General features: G+C 45.6%; 1 protein-coding gene across 1 annotated transcript; it reads left to right on the forward strand.

The window, feature by feature from the left end:
* The first annotated feature begins 521 nt into the window (after positions 1-521).
* LOC138801644 (serine protease 27-like) lies at positions 522-19,459 on the forward strand. The gene is made up of 5 exons (XM_069984684.1): positions 522-771; positions 8,202-8,391; positions 9,727-9,998; positions 13,405-13,568; positions 19,144-19,459. The coding sequence occupies exons 1-5, from the start codon at positions 681-683 to the stop codon at positions 19,420-19,422; spliced, it is 996 nt and encodes a 331-aa protein (XP_069840785.1). The 5' UTR covers positions 522-680; the 3' UTR covers positions 19,423-19,459.
* Positions 19,460-21,690: the final 2,231 nt, after the last annotated feature.

Here is a 21,690-nt window from a genome sequence, read left to right on the forward strand (position 1 = left end):
ACTCCAGGCTCCTGTATTCTGCCTCCTGGTGGCTGCCGAGCGCTGCCCCTGCGCGCTCACATACCATCAGCGCCCTCATATCCCCCTCCCCTTGCTGCAGCATCAGCCCTGAAGCTGCTGCAGGCTCCAGCCCCGCGCTTCTGACAGCAACCCCCGTGGATCTAATATGCCGACGGGCGGGACGGGCTCCGGTCGCTAGCAACGCCCTCTGCAGCCACAACATCCAAGCCAGCCCCCTCCCCTCGGACCTCACATGTCGCTGGGCGGACCAGGCTCTAGTCCCGCGGTGGCAGTCATTTCCGCTCCTCCTCCTGACTCCTACTCCGGATCAATGAGCTTCTTATTACTGTCACATGATGTCTCCAGAGTCAAGCAGGTGAGGAGTGCAGCTGAGTAGTGAGGTAAGCTGCCTCATGATCAGGATGTGGGGGCTACTATGATAGGGGGGGTATGGCTGCCCCCACCCAGGGCCGGTGTTGGGGGGGGGGGGGCAGTATGTGTCACAGGCAGGAGCACACAGACAGCGTCCTGCAGCGTCTGGGAATGATCCCTGGCTGCTGCTATTAGGGGTCACACAGAGGCTACAGGACGTGGGCTCCGGTGTGTGCTGGACCCCCTCCCCCCTGCACCATGTGATTTCCCTGCCTCTTCCTGGTGAGACTAGTGTGGCAGTCGGGACGATGGAGGAGACGGCTGCTGTGAGAGGACCAGAGCCTGCTGCTTCTGCTGCCATGGACCAGGACTACTACCCCCAGCATGCTGCTAGATGGAGTAAGTATACTGTACATGTAGTGTGTAATGTGTATGAATGTAGTGTGTGTTACATGTCATGTGTGTAGTGTGTGGACTACTAGATGGTTTGGATTTGTATGTGTTTTCATGGATGTGTGTATATATATATATATATATATATATATATATATTAGTGTATGTGTGTATGTGTATATGTGTGTGTGTATATATAGTGTATGTGTGTGTGTATTAGCACTGCTGACTCCACTGTCCAGCAGAAGTGTAGCAGTGAATGTACTGTATATAGGAGCTGCAGCCATTCTCTGGCCTCATCAGTCCTATGTAATTGCTGCAGTTGATCAGTGATTGGCTGCAGCTCCTATGTATAGATTATGATGATGTCACTATTTATTGAGAAAAAAATAAGGTAGTATTGAGTTGGTCACTGTATAGCGGTAATATTGTTCTGTATATGGTATATATAGAGTCATTATGTTGCGGTTACTGTATGGCGGTAATATTGGTCTGTATATAGCGTGTATATAAAGTCTATGCGGCAGTCACTGTATGGCGGTAATATTGGTCTGTATACAGTGTATATAGGGTCATTATGTGGCTGTCACTGTATGGCAGTAATATTGGTCTGTATATAGTGTATATATACAGTAGAGTCATTATGTGGCGGTCACTGTATGGCGGTAATATTGGTCTGTATATAGTGTGTATATACAGTAGAGTCATTATCTGGTGGTCAGTCTATGGCAGTAATATTGGTCTGTATATAGTGTGTATAGTGTCCTTATGCAGTGGTCAGTCTATGGCAGTAATATTGGTCTGTATATAGTGTGTATAGTGTCCTTATGCAGTGGTCAGTCTATGGCAGTAATATTGGTCTGTATATAGTGTGTATAGTGTCCTTATGCAGTGGTCAGTCTATGGCAGTAATATTGGTCAGTATATAGTGTATAGAGTCATTACCACTATAGAGTGACCGCCACATAATGACTCTCTATATACACTATATACAGACCAATATTACTGCCATACACTGACGACCACATAATGGCTCTATATATACACTATATACAGACTAATATTACCGCATAGAGTGACCACTGTATAATGACTCTATATATTCACTATATACAGACCAATATTACCGCCATAGACTGACCGCTGCATAATGACTCTATATACACTATATACAGACTAATATTACCGCATAGAGTGGCTGCCACATAATATATGTCTGTATAAAGTGTATATAAAGTCATTATGTGGCGGTCACTCTATGGCGGTAATATTAGTCTGTGTATAATATATATAGAGTCATTATGCAGTGGTCAGTCTATGGTGGTAATATTGGTCTGTATATGGTGTATAAATAGTCATTATGTGGCGGTCATGGTGTGGTGCTAATATTGGCGTGTATAAAGTGTATATAGTGTCATTATGTGGTGGTCATGGTGTGGTGCTAATATTGGTGTGTATATAGTGTCATTATGCGGTGGTCTCTCTATGGTGGTAATATTGGCCTATATATAGTTTGTTTTCTTAACGGTATGGAGGTAATATTTGGTCCTGATATAGCGATTTTTTTTTTTCCCCCTTAAACAATGCAATGATCCTTTTATATTAAATGTGTTTAAAAGTGTGTATACATGCAGATATATAAGTGTTTTTTTCCCCTGGGGGGGGGGGGGGGGGGCGCCATTTGCCTTCTCTGCCTAGGGCACCAAAACTCCTTGTCCCGGCCCTGAGGTCAATGGTGTCTGGTACCAGGCTGGTATTGTAAGCTGGGGAGAGGGATGTGCCAAACCCAACCGTCCTGGAGTGTACACCATGGTATCCACCTATCAGTCCTTTATCCAGTTATACGTACCAGAGGTGAACTTCCAAAGTCTGACCAATATCCCACAACCAACAGCAAAATGCAGCGGAAACATCAATATGGCGTGTTACGTACTGACACTTCTCTTCGTAGCAGCCTCGGTGCTCCGACATCTGTAGCTTCTCATCGGGGTCAGCAATCAAGGCTTTCTATGGAAGATTTCATGGCCCAGTCTTTATCATAGTCCATTGTGTCACCATAGAATCCCTACAGAATGGACAAGATTCAATGTGCCTAAGGGTTTCAGTGTATGTGTAGGGTGTATGTGATATGGAGTCGTCCTACATTATACAGGGTCCCGGAGAGTCTATTCAATAATCTCAATAAAAACCTTGGGGTTATTGACACTGGGTCCCTAGAATATCGGGGTGGGCTGGTCAGACTCTATTGCCCCCCGGGGTATCATCTACCTTTTATATTGGCCTTGTAAATGTATGAGGAATGTCCTACACTGGTGGAGAGGAAATCACTGATAACTAGTAACATGGATGACAATATCTATTACTGTAAACCTTTATATATTGATGATTAAACTGATTGTATTGTACGGAGCCTGTGTCCATAGTGTCCATAGTCTTCATAGTCTTCATACTCCACCTGCTCCTCACCTCAGCCTCCACCTCCTACCTTCACCTGCTCCTCACCTCAGTCTCCTCCTCACCTCAGCCTCCTCCTCACCTCAGCCTCCACCTGCTCCTCACCTCAGCCTCCACCTTCTACCTCCACCTGCTCCTCACCTCAGCCTCCACCTTCTACCTCCACCTGCTCCTCACCTCAGTCTCCACCTTCTACCTCCACCTGCTCCTCACCTCAGCCTCCTCCTCACCTCAGCCTCCACCTCCTACCTTCACCTGCTCCTCACCTCAGCCTCCACCTGCTCCTCACCTCAGCCTCCACCTTCTACCCGCACCTGCTCCTCACCTCAGCCTCCACCTGCTCCTCACCTCAGCCTCCACCTTCTACCCGCACCTGCTCCTCACCTCAGCCTCCTCCTCACCTCAGCCTCCACCTTCTACCCCCACCTCCTCCTCACCTCAGCCTCCACCTTCTACCCCCACCTCCTCCTCACCAGCCTCCGCCTCCACCTTCTTCATCTAAGCATTTGCGTCCCTTTTCCATATTATTTATTCATTCATTCAGTTAATTTAATTTTATTTCTTTTTTTATTTTAATTTTTTTATATTGATTTTATGCTATTATTTTAAATACTTTCCCTTCCCTATTATTGCCAGGGTAATTGCCTTAGTTTGGGTAAAAAAACAGGTTCAAGCATCTGATTCCCATAAAGTTGTGCAGCTAAAATTTTAGAAACAAGTAAAAACTCTATGGTCCCCTACAGGTGAGAGTATAAAAACCACAGCGCTCGAGTGGCAGTAAGTGCCCGCTGCTCTATGCCAGCTCCGGGCTTGTAATATTTTGGGTATAAATGATGGACTGATCTGTATTGTATTCAGCCCCCCCAGACTATGAGCCTAGAAGTGTGGGTCCCTGGCTGATCCAAATGTACTGGTGGAGGTCTAACACATCTGCGTGCCGCATAATCAAACACCATTGTGCTATTCCGGGCGATTTGATCCAAAGTTCTAATGGAGGTGATGAGCGCAAAGTCGGTAATCCACAATGTTCTGGGGATCCATCAGTTGAATATTCAAATGGCTATACAGTTACTGGAAGTGTGCCCAAGGACGCTGGAACACCCCAACTGGGACCTCAAAGGAGACCGGGACTGTGATGGTGTTGTAGGTTCGAGAAAACTGTACAGAAGTAACACTATCGGAGAGCTGCCAGTCATCTGTGATATCTGAGGGGGAAGTCATTGTCAGTGTAAGCTACTACTGTATCTAGGATTGCTGAACACACAAAAGCTCCCGGTAACACAACTGAGAGGGATTTTCACCTGATAGAGGTTTACGATACGCCAATAAAAAGCCATTAGCGCAGGTTAAAGAACAGTGGCCATGTAAGTTCCTATACTTCTGGTCATCCTATATGTGGTCACCCTATATGTGGTCACCCTATATGTGGTCACCCTATATGTGGTCGCCCTCTCTTAAAATAAAGGAAAGATGCAGAACAAGCAACTGGAGCGACCCCTGAAGCCGGACCCCCACCCATCAGGCTTCATATCTTAGTAACGCACATCACAAGTCCAACAGAGAAGTGATAAGGACCAATATGCATTCATCCAAGGATGTATCATGGTTGGACGTGTGGACTTTGCTTCATATACCCGTCTTGTACATTTTGTTCAGGTTACTTATTTACCTACGGAAAAAAGTGAGAGAGAATCATATAGAGCAAAGTATTAGTACGAGAGCGTCCCATCCCGTAAGTGTTCTGCTCAGCTACCAAGACGAGACGGCACATTGATCATCTGCTGTGAAGACATGGGGTGGAAGCTGCTCTATATACCGGCACTGCTACATTTCGGTAAGAGACTCATATGAGGGTAGTCCGGGGGGGGGGGAAGGATTCTCCTTGGATTTTGTGGTAGTAAAAATAAATCAGTATATATATATATATATATTCACTCAACCTGCCTTCCCACTGCTAACAGCCCCCCGGTCCTCTTGGCCTCTACGTGTAGGAACCGCCCAGCTCAATCAATTAGGGCAGTATCCTACCGCAGTCAGGGATTGGCCGAACAGGGCCACAGGAGCCAGGAAAAAGCCAAGAGGATCAAGACTGGGAGCCCCCAGGACTGCAGTGGTGGGGGAGCAGGACGAGAAGAGTATGTGTGGTGTCCCACCAAGGGTGTTCCTTGTATGGCACCTGTTGCAAAAGCCTTGAACTCAAAAGTAAGGTGGTAATGAAGCTATTTATAAGTTTGCCACCAGATGTCAATATTTCAGTATTTTATGTATGAGCTTGTATATATGTGTTGCCCAGCTGTAGTTACTATAGGGTTACTGTTTTTTTTTTATTCTGTGAACCTGTGGTCCAGTGGAGTTACTTCTTTTTCTTCTACCTATCACTGTACCTCTTTCTTTGTGCACTCTCTTCTCCACCACTCACAGGGGCTCTTACATACCCTGGTAGAAAGTAGTCACTTGGGGAGAGGAATTGTAGCGTCAGTTTCCCTCTGATTCCCTGGAGAGTAGGACACACACACACAGATCAGGCATCCCTGCTGAAGTTAGCCAGGACCTGGCTCTGCCAGATCCCTGTCCGGGATAGTCGAATGTGTTAGTGGAGTAAAGACACACGTTTTTGGAGAGCCTAAAGAATTTCACTTCTAGGACTATAACTATAGACACTATGCAGTGTTAGACCCCAACAGGAGATCACCCCAGAGATCACCCCAACCCACACTGTGAACCTCTCGAAACAGTGCACAGCACTCTCCCAGGACAGAGGAATGGACCCAGATAGAGTAAAAAACAACCGTAATGAAGGTCTACATACTCTATCTTGCAGCGCAGGTGACACTGGATAATTTAGCTGCTATCAGATAACCAAGACTGGGGCTTGTGTCACCCTGATAGGACGGGTACCCCAACACTGCAGGGCAGAAGGTGGTTAGTGAAACACGGGCACAAGTATTATTCTCTCAAGTATCTCTCTCAAGTTCCGGCAGAGCAAACTACTACCCTGGGTTGGGGCTCTCACAACAAACTCCTCTTCTCTTCTCTTTACTGCTCAATACTAAGCTACAACAGCACTGCTATCCTACCTCAGCACCTAAAGTACCTCTCTGTACTGGGGAACAGTATAGCCAGCCCTAACATAAAAGCAGGTGTGACACCAAACCTGTGTACTGAACTATCACTGGCCGTATACCATCACTGGCTAGGTTATACTGTACTACCAACCACCATAGAAGTGGCATCAACGCTACCACCTCAGTGTGGGACCGGTAGTAACACATCACATATAGCTATTTCATTATTTTTATGTCATCACCAGCCAAGGGAATGTTTTTGTTTTTTTTCCCCAGACAACTCTTTTAATACTATGACCATAAATATAGAGGCTGGGGTGTTCCATATCTCCATTACTAGGTGAGGACCAGAGATAAATCAGTTGTCGGTGGATTTTTTGGACTGGCATGGTCAATTGGGATTAGTGTGGGATCAGAAGCCGAGATCCTCCTGTACACTGAGGGGTGAAGCATACTGTGCCGTCTATGCCTGGCCGTGCAGATAACGTCCCCTGGACCTGGGATGGAGTATGCCTCGCCGCTAACATTTAGCTCTGCACCCTGCCAAACAAATAAGTGTTACCAGTAATGTGCATCACCATGGACCTCCGGGCAGCCAGAGCATCTGGCCCAGGAAATGTAATGTATACTCTATGCCCTACCTCTCAGTGTACAGGAGCCTATGACTGCAGTCACTGCAATACTTCACCCGAAACAAAACTGAAAGTCTTGTCTCTAGTTAGGACGGGTTTTCAGTCACTGTATATATATAAAAAAAGATCTTTCTCTGATGACAAGTAAAGATTTAGGGCCGTATTACAGGGCCCGACCCCACAATGTAAGTGACTGCCAATCTTCTAAAGTGGTGCTCACTTACCAAGCCTACACAAGGCTCGATTATCGTGAAGCAAGGGCTGTATATATTTATATAGTTAGTGCAGCATTTGTATTTTACATGAAAAATAATAACGTTCATACTTACCTGTTTTCCCTCTGTGTCCTGCAGCCTTTCCCTGCTCACCACTGATGCTTCTGGCCTGGTCGCTTCAGGGACAGGCTGCTTAGCCAATCACTGGCTGAGATGGGACAGCATTGTGGCCAGTGATTGGCTGAGCAGCCTGTTCCTGAAGGGACCAGGCCAGAAGTGTCAGCAGTGAGCTGGGGGAGGCTGGAGGACACCGGAGGAGAATAGGTAAGTATAAACTTTATTACTTTTACACAGTCATCAACCATTGGCTGTACACCACCACACGTACCAATGCACAGCCGGTGGTGATGATTTTGTAAGTTCAAACGACAACCATCAGCTGATAACCAAATCTTCGGGTGATCATTGTCTTTTATACACAGAACGATAATCCGCTGAATTTATTGCTCTGTGTGATGGGGCCCTCAGAACTGAGTTTATTCTATAGGAAAGCTTATTATACTGTAGCTAAGCTTTATATTCCTTAGATGCAGCAGCTACTTTATCTTTATGGGGCTTCTGATTTTGTCACAAAGGGATTAGTGCCAGGAAGCTGCTGTAAAGGCTGATAGCAAATGTCAAAGTGTCAAAGTTCACATGGAGAAATCAAAGAAACCCTTAGGCCATGTTCACACACAGTAAAATAAAAGCAAAATATGTATGTGTTTAAATCACAGTCATATGTAATAGTATACTACACTAAGGACTATACAAAAATGGCCGCCTGTGTAGGCATTGTAATATTTTTTTTTTTTTTTTACAATATGAGCATCACAATCTACAGTCGATTTTAAATTACAGACGTATTTTCGCCTTATTTTTGAGATTGCCACTGCCCACAATGTGCCATATTTAAGATGACTTCTTATACACAGAGTGGCTGCTATACAAGAGATGATAAGGGCAGACGGTATCTCATTGACTCATGGGGAGAGGGTCCGATATCGCTCAATATCTCCTCTTGTCTTCAGCCTCTTCTTTCTCCAGGGCTCAGCCTTCATGTGGGTCTCCAGTCTTCTCCAGTCGAATTGTTGGTGGAACGGACGCTGTGGATGGAGAGTGGCCCTGGCAGGCTAGTATACAGACTAGAGAAATACAGCTCTGCGGAGGGTCCTTAATCTCCAGTCAGTGGGTGCTGAGCGCCGCTCACTGCTATTATGGGTAAGTTTATTATATATATCGCCTTATTTCTACATCTATCTCTCCACCACCATCACTCCTGACACCTCACGTCTCACTGACTGGAGAGGAGAATGTGTAAAGACTTTCTCTTCTCCACCTCCGATCACCATCCTCCATTATTCTAGATAAACTTCTGACATTTATCTTTTATTTGGAGACATTGCGGTCATGGACCAACCCTAACCATGACCTTGAATGGAACCAATAAGGCACTGCCCAGTGCTCTCCAAGCTGACAACTCATTCTAGGGACTGGCGAGGTTGATGGGGCGTCTATGGCAGAGACCAGCCATATTACACGGATGTCTACACAGAAATTCAGAGCAGATCAGGTTTACTGCATCTTCCTCCAATACTGAAGAATCTCAGATTGTAGATAAGAAGGGAATGCAATGTATAATCTCAATCTATGACATCATGGCGGTCTATGACATCATGGCAGTCTATGACATCATGACAGCCTATAACATCATGACAGTCTATGACATCATGGCAGTCTATGACATCATGACAGTCTATAACATCATGGCAGTCTATAACATCATGACAGTCTATAACATCATGGCAGTCTATAACATCATGGCAGTCTATAACATCATGACAGTCTATAACATCATGACAGTCTATAACATCATGGCGGTCTATGACATCATGACAGTCTATAACATCATGACAGTCTATAACATCATGGCAGTCTATAACATCATGGCAGTCTATAACATCATGGCAGTCTATGACATCATAAAAGTCTATGACATCATGACAGTCTATAACATCATGACAGTCTATAACATCATGGCAGTCTATAACATCATGGCAGTCTATAACATCATGGCAGTCTATAACATCATGGCGGTCTATGACATCATGACAGTCTATAACATCATGACAGTCTATAACATCATGGCGGTCTATAACATCATGGCAGTCTATAACTTCATGCCGGTCTATGACATCATGCCAGTCTATAACATCATGCCAGTCTATGACATCATGCCAGTCTATGACATCATGGCAGTCTATGACATCATGCCAGTCTATAACATCATGGCAGTCTATAACTTCATGCCGGTCTATGACATCATGCCAGTCTATGACATCATGCCAGTCTATGACATCATGGCCCTCATCCACAAGATAAGCATACACCTATCGAAAATACTCTACCTCTTAGATCAGAACACCCCACTCCTGAAATATTCTGTGCTGCTTTAAATATTTCATCCATGGTAAAAAATCCATGCAGAAAAGATGAGTGTTCGGCTTTAAGGAAGTGCGGGTTATATGTGTCATTTTGTTTCTGTGATTTTTTTAGCTTTTTCCCCTCGGAGGAGTATAAGGTGCTGCTGGGGGCGTATAAACTCTCCCTGGACAATCCGCACGCTGTTACCAGGATTGGCTCCGTCTATCTCCATCCTAACTTTTCATCAATAATAAGTGAGCACAACATCGCTCTGCTGAAGCTGGACAGTCCGGTCACCTACACCGATTACATCCGGCCCATCTGTCTGCCATCATCGGCCTCCGCCACCTTCCCCTGCGGCATGGAGTGCTGGGTCACCGGCTGGGGAAATAAAAATTCTAATGGTGAGAGATCCTGAGACTTCTGTTTCCATAGATGAATCTGTAATATACTTTATCCCTCTCTGGGGTGTCACTAGGTGTCTGGGGTGTAGCTACTGGGGGTCCAGATATAACCCGAAGTCTGAGGAGGTGATAGGAAGACACCAGTATGAATAGCCCATAGTAGAACGCAGCCCTGATTTCCACTGGGGCCCAGGGCACTTCAGGTCACACATATCCAGCTGTCATTCTGCTGGCCCCTGGGGTGACGATCACACTTTGAAGCTATGTTTAAAGCCTTTTTTTTTATTTTTTTTATGGTATTACACTGGCTAATTTACCGCTCAAAAATGGACAAAAAACTGCCAATATCCTATTATGTTTGTTTATACAGTATAAACATACATATGTGGCTATTATTGAGCAGCACAGGATATTTAGAGTAACCGCCATGTGCAGAACAGAGGGGCACAGAAAGACTCCTAAGGTCCTGGTAGGTGTCACAGGTACAGTATGTGGAGCCATTGAGCCAACACCACCATCCAGGTCCAAAAACTTGCTGGAGAGGCCATAGAGCCAACACCACTATCTGGGTCCAACAGGTGCTTGAGGGTCCATAGAACCAACACCACCATCCAGGTCCCACAGCTGCTGGAGGGTCCATAGAGCCAACACCACCATCCAGGTCCCACAGCTGCTGGAGAGGCCATAGAGCCAACACCACCATCCAGGACACACAGCTGCTGGAGGGTCCATAGAACCAACACCACCATCCAGGTCCCACAGCTGCTGGAGGGTCCATAGAACCAACACCACCATCCAGGACACACAGCTGCTGGAGGGTCCATAGAACCAACACCACCATCTAGGACACACAGCTGCTGGAGGGTCCATAGAACCAACACCACCATCCAGGTCCAACAGCTGCTGGAGGGTCCATAGAGCCAACACCACCATCCAGGTCCCACAGCTGCTGGAGAGGCCATAGAGCCAACACCACCATCCAGGACACACAGCTGCTGGAGGGTCCATAGAACCAACACCACCATCCAGGTCCAACAGCTGCTGGAGGGTCCATAGAACCAACACCACCATCCAGGACACACAGCTGCTGGAGGGTCCATAGAACCAACACCACCATCCAGGTCCAACAGCTGCTGGAGGGTCCATAGAGTCAACACCACCATCCAGGTCCAACAGCTGCTGGAGGGTCTATAGAGCCAACACCACCATCCAGGTCCCACAGCTGCTGGAGGGTCCATAGAGCTAACATCACCAACCAAGTCCAACAGCTGCTCAAAGGTCCATAGTGCCAACACTACCATCCCGGCCGGGTCAAAGAACGGCCAGTCTCATACAACATCTGAACATAGCCTAAAAGTGCATACAATACATGTTAAAAAGACGGACCTGACAGCGCTTCCCCACCCCGGACCTAGCAGTGCATCCCCACAGATGAGCGACCAATTCCTGCCCCATCTGGCAAAGACAGCTTGCAGGTGTGCAAAACAACATGTACACAATTAACCATAAGCCTATGCTGGCTGTCAATGGATGGAATACACAGTGGCTCGGTTCACACTATGTATATTTCAGGCTGTATTTGGTCCTCATGTCAGGTCCTCATAGCAACCAAAACCAGGAGTGGATGGAAAACCCAGAAAGGATCTGTTCACACAATGTTGAAATTGAGTGGATGGCCGCCATATAACGGTAAATAACTTCCATTATTTCAATATAACAGCCGTTGTTTTAAAATAACAGCAAATATTTGCCATTAAATGACGGCCATCCACTCAATTACAACATTATGTGAACATAGCCTTTCTGTGTTTTCAATCCACTCCTTGTTTTGGTTGCTATACAGCCTCAAACATACAGCCTCAAATATACGTAGTGTGAACCCAGCCTTAGGGTGTGTGCACACTACGGATGAGACCGGCCTTTCCGTGACTCCGGCCTGGTCACGGAACGGCCGGTCTTAGCTGGATCATCACGGCCGGTACTTAAGTAACGGCCGGATGATTTTTCTTCCGTGAAGCTCTGATGCGGGCGCATCAGCGCGCGTCCGCATCAGAGCTTCCCATAGCACAGAGTGAAGCAAGCGGCTGGAGCCGCTCGCTTCACTGTGTGTACTGCCAGGTCCTTCTGCAGACGGAATTCATTGAATTCCGTTCGCAAATAATGGACCTGTCAGTTGTTTGCGGCGCCGCATGGGAACCGGCCGGAGCGTATACGATGTGTGTACGCTCCGGCCGGGATCCCATAGCAAACAATGCTATGTTCCACCCCGCACATCTACGGCTGTAGTTCTGCGGCGAGAACTACGGCCGTAGATTTATGTAGTGTGAACATAGCCTAAGGGTATGTGCACACTGAGGAATTCTCGAGGAATTGTAGCTTAAATAAAACCCGTCCCTTTCCCCGGGCCGGATGTACTGAGAGAGTGCGGCTCCTAGAAAAGCTGGCCGCCCTGTACCCGGTGCCGGCATTGCAGCTCAAATCTACATCTGCTAGAGAAAAAATAATGCGAGCGGGTGTAAATCATGATAAATCTGGTGCGGGAGGAAGCCGATCTTTTTCCCCGCATTGTTGCCCCCCTAAGATTTTATTTCGGTGAGTGCCGAGAGCCCTTTAGTGAGTTGGACCATCTCACATATGAAATACATGGAATGTCAGGGAAATGTTGTACTTGCCAAGTTTTTTCTTACTGATTTACAATGATTGAAGAACCAGATGCTAGAACCTGTATAATATGATGTCATCTATGGGGCCAACGCATCATTGGCTTGAAGTGACACTGTCACCCCCTTTTTTTGCATTTTGACTGCTCTCCACAAGTGTAAAGGGTAAATTGTACAGCTTTCATTACTTATTTTATATTATACGTCATGGTGCTTGTTCTGGTAAAAAGTGTTTTTTATCAACTGTGGATTGGGATATGTGGGCGAGGCTTCACGCCCCCATCCGTAACGCCATCGTCACATAGGTCCCGCCCCCTCAACAGCCATTGGAAGGGCCAGCCTAAATATCTAGGCCCCACCCCCCTAGATTGACCCACACCAATGGCCGTTAAAAGGCAGGGCTAAGCAGCGATGGCGTCACGGATGGGGGTGGGGCTAAGTGGCACTAGGGGCGGGACGATGTGGCGCTTAGGCCACAAAGCCCCATCCACATATCCCAATCCACAGTTGATAAAAAACACTTTTTACCAGAACAAGCACCATGACGTATAATATAAAATAAATAATGAAAGCTGTAAAATTTACCCTTTACACTTGTGGAGAGCAGTCATAATGCAAAAAGGGGGTGACAGTGTCACTTTAAACCTTGTAAGTCGTCCTACTGACAGTCCTGGGAGCCTCGGAGAACCTTCCTCAGAAGCTGCAGACTCCACTGACCTCTGACTCTTCTTTCCTCATTTTATTAGTTGCTTTGCCTGATCCAAAAACTCTTCAGAAGGTTCAGCAAAAACTGATAGACCATAAGACGTGTAACCAGATGTATCAGAAGGAGTTCGGAAGCTCAGAAACCATGGCGTACGACACCATGATATGTGCCGGATACTCAACGGGAGGCAAAGGCATATGTCAGGTGAGACGCTATGATCATACAAAGTTATATTATATATGATGAGGAGCGATAATCAGAGAACGGTTATATTATATATGGAGAGGAGCGATAATCAGGGAACGGTTATATTATATATGGAGAGGAGCGATAATCAGGGAACGGTTATATTATATACGGAGAGGAGCGATAATCAGGGAACGGGTATATTATATATGGAGAGGAGCGATAATCAGGGAACGGTTATATTATATATGGAGAGGAGCGATAATCAGGGAACGGTTATATTATATACGGAGAGGAGCGATAATCAGGGAACAAGTATATTATATATGGAGAGGAGCGATAATCAGAGAACGGTTATATTATATATGGAGAGGAGCGATAATCAGGGAACGGTTATATTATATATGGAGAGGAGCGATAATCAGGGAACGGTTATATTATATACGGAGAGGAGCGATAATCAGGGAACGGGTATATTATATATGGAGAGGAGCGATAATCAGGGAACAAGTATATTATATATGGAGAGGAGCGATAATCAGGGAACGGTTATATTATATATGGAGAGGAGCGATAATCAGAGAACGGGTATATTATATATAGAGAGGAGCGATAATCAGGGAACGGTTATATTATATATGGAGAGGAGCGATAATCAGGGAACGGGTATATTATATATGGAGAGGAGCGATAATCAGAGAACGGTTATATTATATATGGAGAGGAGCGATAATCAGGGAACGGGTATATTATATATAGAGAGGAGCGATAATCAGGGAACGGTTATATTATATATGGAGAGGAGCGATAATCAGGGAACCGTATATTATATATGGAGAGGAGCGATAGTCAGGGAACAAGTATATTAGATATGGAGAGGAGCGATAATCAGGGAACGGTTATATTATATATGGAGAGGAGCGATAATCAGGGAACAAGTATATTATATATGGAGAGGAGCGATAATCAGGGAACGGTTATATTATATATGGAGAGGAGCGATAATCAGAGAACGGTTATATTATATACGGAGAGGAGCGATAATCAGGGAACGGTTATATTATATATGGAGAGGAGCGATAATCAGGAAACGGGTATATTATATATGGAGAGGAGCGATAATCAGGGAACGGGTATATTATATATGGAGAGGAGCGATAATCAGGGAACAAGTATATTATATATGGAGAGGAGCGATAATCAGAGAACGGTTATATTATATACGGAGAGGAGCGATAATCAGGAAACAAGTATATTAACGGTGTGGACTTAGTGTAGGGACCCATGTGTATCAGATACCGGCACGAGGTACATGGGGCAGTATGGCTTAATCAATTCATACACTAAATTCTGATGTGTTTTTTATTTAGCCTAGCGGCACTAGTATCAGCCATAGGTGTGAGGTGCAGCACTCTTTTTCTTCCCTGAACCGCATTTTGTTTCTCTCTTTTCTCCGTGTTTTGCACTCCTCCTGGTGAGACCCACATGACCGCAATTAGCAGGAGACACCTGAGTGCACATGGTTTTAATCCCTCCTGTCTTTTCCCATTCTGTTTGCTGCAGCTATGGTGAGTGTAATACCTTATCCAGACTTGTGCTGTTTGGGGGCGACCTTCTCCGCCGGTGGTGCTGGCCGGGTTCTGGTGTGGTGTTTTTGGGTCTGGTCCTGTGACACGGGGGTCGCAGGGCCGTCCCATGGCCCCCGTTCCCTGACTGTGCACTCCTGCGGGGTTGGCAGTCGCTGACCGGCACGGTATGGACTTAGTGTAGGGACCCATGTGTATCAGATACCTGCTCGCGTTACATGGGGCAGTATGGCTTGATCAATCCATAAACAAAATTCTGATGTGTTTATTATTTTAGCCGAGAGGCACTAGTATCAGCCATAGGTGTGAGGTGCAGCACTCTGTTTCTTCCCTGAACCACATAACTACTATAATACTGCTCCTATATACAGGGATATAACTACTATAATACTGCTCCTATATACAGGGATATAACTACTATAATACTGCTCCCTATATACAGGAATATACTACTATAATACTGCTCCTATATACAGGGATATAACTACTATAATACTACTCCTATATACTGGAATATAACTACTATAATACTGCTCCTATATACAGGAATATAACTACTATAATACTGCTCCCTATATACAGGAATATAACTACTATAATACTGCTCCTATATACAGGAATATAACTACTATAATACTGCTCCTATATACAGGGATATAACTACTATAATACTGCTCCCTATATACAGGAATATAACTACTATAATACTGCTCCTATATACAGGGATATAACTGCTATAATACTGCTCCCTATATACAGGAATATAACTACTATAATACTGCTTCTATATACAGGGATATAACTACTATAATACTGCTCCCTATATACAGGAATATAATTACTATAATACTGCTCCTATATACAGGGATATAACTACTATAATACTGCTCCTATATACAGGAATATAACTACTATAATACTACCCCCTATATACAGGAATATAACTACTATAATACTGTCCTCTATATACAGGAATATAACTACTATAATACCGCTCCCTATATACAGGAATATAACTACTATAATACTGCTCCTATATACAGGAATATAACTACTATAATACTGCTCCTATATACAAGAATATAACTACTATAATACTGCCCCCTATATACAGGAATATAACTACTATAATGCCTACTACTATAATAACTACTACACTGCCTCTGGTGTTTGGATCATTAAACCTACTCTTTCTGCTGACCGGTGAGTGCGGATTCCTCTTTCTCCATTGCATTATCATAACTACTATAATACTGTCCCCTATATACATGAATATAACTAATATAATACTGCTCCTATATACAGGAATATAACTACTATAATACTGCCCCCTATATAAATGAATATAACTAATATAATACTGCTCCTATATACAGGAATATAACTACTATAATATAGTCCAATAAGAAAAAGAGCTAGCACTCACCGTCTGCTGTGAAACGTATTCCAGTTTATTCGGGGTTCACTTCAGCATGAAACGGGGGAGGGAGGTAGAGGCAGGTGCGTCGGGCGACAGGCTGTTTCACGTGCGCGCAGGCACGTTTCGTCAGGCCCACAGACGTCACTGCCGGGGGAGGGTCATGTATAAATAGGTAACAACAATAAGTGCAAATGTTAAAAGACAATTAAAAACAGTTGTTACAAAAAAGATCCGAAGTCATTGCGTTCGTTTAAACCTAGGGGTCCTGTAGCGTGCAATCTACTTATCCAAATCGACTCCCTTTGGAGTAAAAGTTGGTGGCGATCTCCGCCCTCTTTATTACAAAACACTCGTTCCAGACCTAGGAACTGTAGTACCTTGGCGTCACCGCCGTGCGCCTCCCTTACGTGGGAAATTAACCTGGGTACCCCCTTGCCCGTCTTGATGGAGTAACAATGCTCCTTATATCGGGTATTGAGGGCCCTCTTCGTTTTCCCAACGTAAAAACGTCCACACGGACAAAAAATAGAGTATACCACAAAGGTGCTTTTGCATGTAATAAATTCATTAACGAAGCACTCTTTGCCATTTAGGCGAACAACAGATGCGGGGTGCATGCGACAACAGTACGCGCACTGCCCGCATCTCCTGTTACCTTTAATAGTGTTTTTATTAAGCCAGTTCTTTTGAGGGGCTGTACCAACACTAGGGGGAGCTTTCTTTTTTAATATATCTCCTAGAGTGTTATTTTTACGGTATGTAACGATGGGTTTAAGGGATGCTACTCCATTGAGGTCTGGGTCATCCTCAATGTAACATATCTACATATCTACATATCTACATCCTCAATAACGTATCTACATTGAGGATGACCCAGACCTCAATGGAGTAGCATCCCTTAAACCCATCGTTACATACCGTAAAAATAACACTCTAGGAGATATATTAAAAAAGAAAGCTCCCCCTAGTGTTGGTACAGCCCCTCAAAAGAACTGGCTTAATAAAAACACTATTAAAGGTAACAGGAGATGCGGGCAGTGCGCGTACTGTTGTCGCATGCACCCCGCATCTGTTGTTCGCCTAAATGGCAAAGAGTGCTTCGTTAATGAATTTATTACATGCAAAAGCACCTTTGTGGTATACTCTATTTTTTGTCCGTGTGGACGTTTTTACGTTGGGAAAACGAAGAGGGCCCTCAATACCCGATATAAGGAGCATTGTTACTCCATCAAGACGGGCAAGGGGGTACCCAGGTTAATTTCCCACGTAAGGGAGGCGCACGGCGGTGACGCCAAGGTACTACAGTTCCTAGGTCTGGAACGAGTGTTTTGTAATAAAGAGGGCGGAGATCGCCACCAACTTTTACTCCAAAGGGAGTCGATTTGGATAAGTAGATTGCACGCTACAGGACCCCTAGGTTTAAACGAACGCAATGACTTCGGATCTTTTTTGTAACAACTGTTTTTAATTGTCTTTTAACATTTGCACTTATTGTTGTTACCTATTTATACATTACCCTCCCCCGGCAGTGACGTCTGTGGGCCTGACGAAACGTGCCTGCGCGCACGTGAAACAGCCTGTCGCCCGACGCACCTGCCTCTACCTCCCTCCCCCGTTTCATGCTGAAGTGAACCCCGAATAAACTGGAATACGTTTCACAGCAGACGGTGAGTGCTAGCTCTTTTTCTTATTGGACTATATTGGATTGGCTCTCACTATAGCTATATGCACCACCTAGCTGTTTATCCACACGCCTATACATCCTCTACTCTAAAGTCCTGATCCAGAGGGTCTATTTAGCCTTATATGCGCTTTAGTGCTCGCTCCTATTTTTCTTCTGGTTTACGCATAACTACTATAATACTGCTCCTATATACATGAATATAACTAATATAATACTGCTCCTATATACAGGAATATAACTACTATAATACTGCTCCTATATACAGGAATATAACTACTATAATACTGCTCCTATATACAAGAATATAACTACTATAATACTTCTCCTATATACAGGAATATACTACTATAATACTGCTCCCATATACAGGAATATAACTACTATAATACTGCTCCGTATATACAGGGATATAACTACTATAATACTGCTCCCATATACAGGAATATACTACTATAATACTGCTCCTATATACAGGAATATAACTACTATAATACTGCTCCTATATACATGAATATACTACTATAATACTTCTCCTATATACAGGAATATACTACTATAATACTGCTCCCATATACAGGAATATACTACTATAATACTGCTCCTATATACAGGAATATAACTACTATAATACTGCTCCTATATACATGAATATAACCACTATAATACTGCTCCCATATACAGGAATATACTACTATAATACTGCCCCCTATATACAGGAATATACTACTATAATACTGCTCCTATATACAGGAAAATAACTACTATAATACTGCTCCTATATACAGGAATATAACTACTATAATACTGTTCTTCTATGTACTTTCACATAATTGAGGTTGTACTGTATGTACGTAGAGATGTTGGTATATACCAGGAGTCATTTCCACCTTTTCTCTCTCTTAGGGAGACTATGGAGGACCTCTCGTATGTAAGGTCAATGGTGTCTGGTACCAGCCTGGTGTTTTATGCAATGGCTTTGGATGTGCTTCTCCCAACCTCCCTGGGGTGTACGCCCTGGTGTCCGTCTATCAGTCCTGGATCCAGTCCTATATTCCAGAGCTGAGGTTCCATGATGTGACCGACATCCCACAACCGACCGCTGTCTGCAGAGGAAACATCAACATGTCGTGTTATCTGCTGATCCTTCTCCTTATAGCGGCCTCAGTGCTCCGACATCTGTAGCTGATAATGTACAGGAGCAGCCAGGGGGTCTCTGAAATATCGAAATGAAAATGTGAAATCTCAGTATTTGTGTAAATTTCTGGTATTCACTGCTGTGTGTGTGGGGGGGGGGGGGGGAGGGGGGGGGCAAACCTAATACATCACAGAGAGGGGAGGGGGCACCAAACCTAATACATCACAGAGAGGGGAGGGGGGGACCAAACCTAATACATCACAGAGAGGAGGGGAGGGGGCACCAAACCTAATACATCACAGAGAGGGGAGGGGAGGGGGCACCAAACCTAATACATCACAGAGAGGGGAGGGGGGGACCAAACCTAATACATCACAGAGAGGGGAGGGGGCACCAAACCTAATACATCACAGAGAGGGGAGGGGGGGACCAAACCTAATACATCACAGAGAGGAGGGGAGGGGGCACCAAACCTAATACATCACAGAGAGGGGAGGGGGGGCACCAAACCTAATACATCACAGAGAGGGGAGGGGGCACCAAACCTAATACATCACAGAGATGGGAGGGGGGGACCAAACCTAATACATCACAGAGAGGGGAGGGGGCACCAAACCTAATACATCACAGAGAGGGGAGGGGGGTACCAAACCTAATACATCACAGAGAGGGGAGGGGGAGGGGGCACCAAACCTAATACATCACAGAGAGGGGAGGGGGGTACCAAACCTAATACATCAGAGAGGAGAGGGGGCGCCAAACCTAATACATCACAGAGAGGGGGGGCACCAAACCTAATACATCACAGAGAGGGGAGGGGGCACCAAACCTAATACATCACAGAGAGGGGAGGGGGGCACCAAACCTAATACATCACAGAGAGGGGAGGGGGGGACCAAACCTAATACATCACAGAGAGGAGAGGGGGGGGGGACCAAACCTAATACATCAGAGAGGAGAGGGGGCGCCAAACCTAATACATCACAGAGAGGGGGGGCACCAAACCTAATACATCACAGAGAGGGGAGGGGGCACCAAACCTAATACATCACAGAGAGGGGAGGGGGGGCACCAAACCTAATACATCACAGAGAGGAGGGGGGGCACCAAACCTAATACATCACAGAGAGGAGGGGGGGCACCAAACCTAATACATCACAGAGAGGAGGGGGGGGCACCAAACCTAATACATCACAGAGAGGGGAGGGGGGGGCACCAAACCTAATACATCACAGAGAGGGGAGGGGGGGGACCAAACCTAATACATCACAGAGAGGAGAGGGGGGGGGGACCAAACCTAATACATCACAGAGAGGAGAGGGGGGGGGACCAAACCTAATACATCACAGAGAGGGGAGGGGGGGACCAAACCTAATACATCACAGAGAGGGGAGGGGGGGGCACCAAACCTAATACATCACAGAGAGGGGAGGGGGCACCAAACCTAATACATCACAGAGAGGGGAGGGGGCACCAAACCTAATACATCACAGAGGGGAGGGGGCACCAAACCTAATACATCACAGAGAGGAGGGGGCACCAAACCTAATACATCACAGAGAGGGGAGGGGGCACCAAACCTAATACATCACAGAGAGGGGAGGGGGGCACCAAACCTAATACATCACAGAGAGGGGAGGGGGGGACCAAACCTAATACATCACAGAGAGGGGAGGGGGGGCACCAAACCTAATACATCACAGAGAGGGGAGGGGGGACCAAACCTAATACATCACAGAGAGGGGAGGGGGGGACCAAACCTAATACATCACAGAGAGGGGAGGGGGGGACCAAACCTAATACATCACAGAGAGGGGAGGGGGCACCAAACCTAATACATCACAGAGAGGGGAGGGGGGGACCAAACCTAATACATCACAGAGAGGGGAGGGGGGGCACCAAACCTAATACATCACAGAGAGGGGGCACCAAACCTAATACATCACAGAGAGGGGAGGGGGGGGACCAAACCTAATACATCACAGAGAGGGGAGGGGGAGGGGGCACCAGACCTAATACATCACAGAGAGGGGAGGGGGCACCAAACCTAATACATCACAGAGAGGGGAGGGGGGGCACCAAACCTAATACATCACAGAGAGGGGGCACCAAACCTAATACATCACAGAGAGGGGAGGGGGCACCAAACCTAATACATCACAGAGAGGGGAGGGGGGACCAAACCTAATACATCACAGAGAGGGGAGGGGGCACCAAACCTAATACATCACAGAGAGGGGAGGGGGCACCAAACCTAATACATCACAGAGAGGGGAGGGGGCACCAAACCTAATACATCACAGAGAGGGGAGGGG

This window comes from Dendropsophus ebraccatus, chromosome 9 (assembly GCF_027789765.1).
Source record: "Dendropsophus ebraccatus isolate aDenEbr1 chromosome 9, aDenEbr1.pat, whole genome shotgun sequence".
NCBI classification, from domain to species: domain Eukaryota; kingdom Metazoa; phylum Chordata; class Amphibia; order Anura; family Hylidae; genus Dendropsophus; species Dendropsophus ebraccatus.